Raw genomic sequence first — 4950 nt, 5'->3', positions numbered from 1 at the left:
GGCGCTCCATAACGCCGAGTGTCGAACAAGCTGACGAGCACACAGGTGTAGAACTTCTACTCATCCGCATTTAAGCGAGCACGATTCGAACCACTTACTACGACGTTTCCGTACCATGCCATCCCCACAAAATGCGTACAACGGCCCAGTGGTCATACAAGATCACGTGTAGTAATAGCATATGAAGTACGCTCTGTAGATATAGTTGGTGGAATTGCTCAAATCGTCCAATTCTACATCACCTACATCAATAGTTAACACAAGCGTGGATTGTATCGTAATGTTACTTCGTGACAGAGTTGTAAACAGTGGTGAAGTCGTATGGTCTTGAGTACAATTGTTTGTCAAATAAAACCCTTGTCAATTATCAGCTGCAATGGATATTACCAATCTGGAATTAGCTCTATGCTAGATGATACGGTAAATGCGAACGGAACAAATAAGTGATATGTGTAAACAGGGGTAGATAGTATAAGCTACTTTACATGTCTTCTCAACTGTAACAAAGAAGATATGATCCCTCAAAAATACTTTGTTTTTATCTTCTAGTCCCTTAATTGCGGTATAGTGCGTTCTTCTCGAAACTTACACGCGAGGATTTCTGAAATTCTGACGAACCCCTCTCGGTCACACAACCGAATCCCAGTAGAGAACTTCAAAGAAAACCATCCAGAGAAGTACGTTGACGCCTTCACCAACGTTGGCAACCCAAAGATTAAAATCGTGCACCACCCGAAATCAAAACGTAATCTTGATGTGAAGCCGTTACCAACGTCGGAACTCCTCAGATATTCGAGCTACCTCAGAAACCGAGTGACGGCGGTCGCTGACAAAGGTCTTGATCAGGTGATATCAACTTTGAATTAATGATCACTCAAAGTATTTTCGCAGCTACGCCATCCTCCAACGCGTTGTCTACTTTGATCGAGTCCTCGTCCAAGACGTTCTCGCGTAAGAGTACCGACTTAACCTCCAGGTCTCCCGGACGTCTTCTGCAAAATTGCAAATGCCAGTCTTCACCGTCGTTGCCGGACCACATACTACTATTTGCAAATAACATCTTCTGTAATGGGCCCCTCCAATTTCATAAGTAGGTTTTATTTTGATACAAAAGTAGATAGGTTTGCGTGCAGTGCGCACGCGCATAAGTGTCCTTCTCTGATTGGCTGAAAGTGGGGAGCTAGACCCATTTCTAGCCAATCAGGAGCGGACTTGCATTTGTGTGGTTCTAAGGGCTTGGGGCCCCAGGCCCAATACATAAACAGAGTTGAATCTTTCCAAGACTGTCTTCTTGATCTTCCTGCATTGGGTCCCATCGAGAGCTTCCTCAACGCTATGTACGCTAATAACGGCACGCACCTGACCCGCTATACCTTCGCCAGTCGATAGAGGCGTACATGGAAACTGTGCATTTAGGTCGGACATCTTTCCCTCTCCGCCAGCGGCGTGTGATAGTAATCGCCATGACAAAGCGCGTCGTGTTGCTTGTACACACACACCGTCGGAAGTCCAGGGTTTGTAGCAGACTTTATATGATAATCGTCTTTAATGGGGTGTGTATGTGTATAAGCAAAGCTCTCTTCACAATTCTATATTGTTGGTCCGGAAGGGGTATGCGCATAATTGTATTCAACTACAGGCGGAGATGTCCTGAAGTAGCTTAGAAAACGATAATTACAACGCAGAACACACAGAATACACGGAAGAGCAAAAATGTGTGTCAACAAGCATTTATCATCACCAGAAAATGAACCAAATTTCGTGTTCTGAAAAGTACTCACAATGACCTGGTAAATCGGAATATAGCCATCGATATCGAACGGACCAATTTAATTGCTATGGGTAGTTTTCTTCGACTAATATATGTATTTGGTTTAAGTGACGCAATTGTCAACCTTTCACCAGACTGATACAATTTGTTTCTGTATAGTTGGAAATTTTGAATAGAGGGGTAAATGTTGCTCGAAGATCGTAACAGCCACTATCTGTGTACTACACACAACCTACCCATACAGGTAACATTCGTCAAAATTATCGTCTTGAACAGGTACAACGTTCAGAATTTTACTGTTGATAATATTATCTTGTTGTTTGTAATTTTCCCGTTGTTACGGATTCCAGTAGCAGCAAGACTAGCGAGGTGTGCTAAAGCAATACTCAAACCGTTGACCGACAAATGAAGTGCAAGCCAGTGATAAAAGATATGGAATTCTATGACAAAAGATTCCAGTCAATAGACTAACCAGCATATCATATATATTGATAACGCTAGTGGCATCGTGACCACAAAAATACTCGGTGTGTGTAGCAGCTTTTTTCTGCCAACGTGAGTGTCTTATTGCAGAGATAATAGCATTAAAGCGTCCAATCGAGACCTTGATAACAAGAACGCGGATGAAGTGGCTGCCTTCGTACCCCTCATTTTAGACATGGGTGCTCAAACCATATACAACGCTGCTCGAGTGTACTGTTCGTTTACAATGCCTATGTGTCCTATATCGATTTTACAGCAGAAGTTAGATGAACGACATATTGTGGGCTCTAGAATTTTGCTATACCGATTAAACACTCAATTATCTGACGTCGACACGACCAGCAAGCTGGTCTCCACAGGCATTGTGCTCGTTGAGCTATGTGGTGTAATCTTTCTCGTGGTGTGAGGCTACAGCTTTTAATTAATTTATGCAAAATGTTTGTTGGGGATCCTGTGGCTTCGCACCCTGCTCATCGTAAAATTGTTTTTATTTTAAAAAATAATAATAAGGAGACCGCAGAGGGCCCATACAAGCTATATAGTAGCCAAACTTGTCCAGATTGATAGCTCTGTTGACTGTCTCAAACACATACTACTGCACCATTAATTTTGAGCCGTGTGTCCTATTCGGCAGTTTTCAAAACGAGGCTTGACCTTAATTTGAACAGAACACTACTTCTATTTAGAGCCCCATTCCCGCACAAATGACGTAACCACTTACATAAAACCGACTCAGACCGACCTGTACGGAATTTATTCTGTGGAATTGGTGGTTTTGAGGAATGCATTCCTGACCTTACGAATTAGTACAATTCGTACTAACAGAACAAGATCGACAAGAACCATGGCCACCAAGAGACGCAACTTTTTTGCTGAGGAAGACCTCGCTCTCCTTCAGCAAGTCCGGAGCGAGCGTCCATTCCTAGCAGAACAAGGGAAGACAATGGCAGCGTGGGGCGACCTTGCCGCTCAGCGGGTGAGCGACGCTAACTTTCCTCGGAACAAGCTGACGGCAAGAATGACCAAGCTCGAATTGAGAAGCTGATACTACGAAAACGGCAGCAAAACGCCGTCTCCTCAGCAGCTTCGGGGGTGAATGAAGAATAGACAGAGAAAGACACTCTTCTCGATGAGCTATTAGCTTTCGTTGTTGATCACGCGGACGCTGTGACAGCTGATAAAGAGTCACCTTAGCGGAAACGTGACGCTGACAATGTAGCATCGCCTTCAGCGCGGCGCCAAGCAATGGAGAAGTTACGGGACAGGGGTGGGACTTTAAAGAAGAAGAAAAAGGAAGACGAGCAGATACCAGGGCTGCAGAGCTATTCGAAGCAGCGATCAGCACGAAGGTTTCCATTAGGGAGATCGATTGAAAGTAGCTTGTCTACCACTCAGTAGTATCTAATTAGAGAGGGAGTTCTGCTGGAGAATCTTTGCAGCGAAGTACTGTTATACTGACTTCGTTCCTGTTCCCTCACCATCTCACTCGAAATCGTAAGGAAATGGGAATGTCAACTGCGAAATATCTCACATGTTGCGTCTAGTCTAAACGTAACATGTATTCAATGTGTAGTCAAAGGGTATCCTTCGTTGCGCGCTCTTCTGAGAAGCTGTTTAGCGAGATTGGTCGAGGGCTCGAATCCGCTCTTGATTCCTTAGACGTTTCAATCTTTCTTTTTCACGCCGCTCGCGTGGTGGTGTGGTGGTCGAGCTAGAGCACACTATCATTATAAGTGAGCTACTTTACTCAAAAGAATTCGTTATGTGAACAGCGCTTTATACAGCAAAGCAACGATAGTTGAGGCTGTGGTAGCATTACATCACAGTTTCAAAATGTTAAGTAGCCAAAATTAGTTATAATCCTTCCCACAAAAAATGTTAGCGAACTAAGAGGACAATCGGAATTGCTATCGTAGGACAGATCGATGGAGCTCTCGCCCGCATTCCTGTGGTGGAGTGGGGTTCGCAAAATCACGTTGCGATCCACTCAGACACACAGTGCCCTGGACTGCCGACTAACGGATGACCGTGGGGTTGCTGGGGGCTCACCTCGTGTACCCGTCGGCGGGGCTCCCTCCCTCCCTCCCTGCTAAGGAACACACACACCCCAAGTCGATCAAGATCGACAACCTACCTGTCGAGTAGCCTGAAGAGTATCCACGCTACGCCGCCCCACCATCCTGCGTTCCGCCAAGACGGAACCAGCCCAGGTCAAGCTTCCCATCAAGTCCACCAGAGGAGTGTAACCGGTTCCTTGTTCCTTTACTTGCGAGGCTTGACCGCTTCCTATAGCGGGGAAGTTGAGGATGAGAGTGAAGACGATCGACCGGCAAAACTGCAAACTCCGGCGACTGACACGTGTATCTCGTAGAAATAACTTGATTACCGTATGGACCACTATACTTCCCGCTACAGCTTCCAATATTGTACCGAAGACACTTGATCTTGATAAGACAAAATTCACTCTATGTAAATCGTGATCCGCCCGGCGAGGAACCCAAGGTGAAAACCGAGGGAACCCCACCAACCACCACTCCGCTACCGCAAAAGTCCTTGATGAAGAAGAAGCTGAAAGCGTCGCGGAAGAAGCTTAAGGTCCCAGCAGACTCGGACTCCGACAACCGCGACGAGATCGCAGCGACTTGGCCTGACGATCAGCTGGAGGAGGCCTTTAACCGGAATGAGCTCCAAGTATT

At 45.6% G+C, this 4950-nt stretch overlaps 1 protein-coding gene across 1 annotated transcript; it reads left to right on the top strand.

Moving 5' to 3' along the window:
• Positions 1-3098: 3098 nt before the first annotated feature.
• Positions 3099-3361, top strand: PPTG_13524 (hypothetical protein; the record flags this gene model as incomplete). The annotated part of the gene is made up of 2 exons (XM_008909254.1): positions 3099-3230; positions 3317-3361. 2 exons carry the CDS (start codon positions 3099-3101, stop codon positions 3359-3361), a joined length of 177 nt encoding a protein of 58 aa, XP_008907502.1.
• Positions 3362-4950: the final 1589 nt, after the last annotated feature.

This window comes from Phytophthora parasitica (assembly GCF_000247585.1).
Source record: "Phytophthora parasitica INRA-310 unplaced genomic scaffold supercont2.33, whole genome shotgun sequence".
In the NCBI taxonomy this organism is placed as follows: Eukaryota; Oomycota; class Peronosporomycetes; order Peronosporales; family Peronosporaceae; genus Phytophthora; species Phytophthora nicotianae.
Note: the sequence above shows the minus strand (reverse complement) of the source record. Positions and strands in the feature narration are given on the sequence as shown.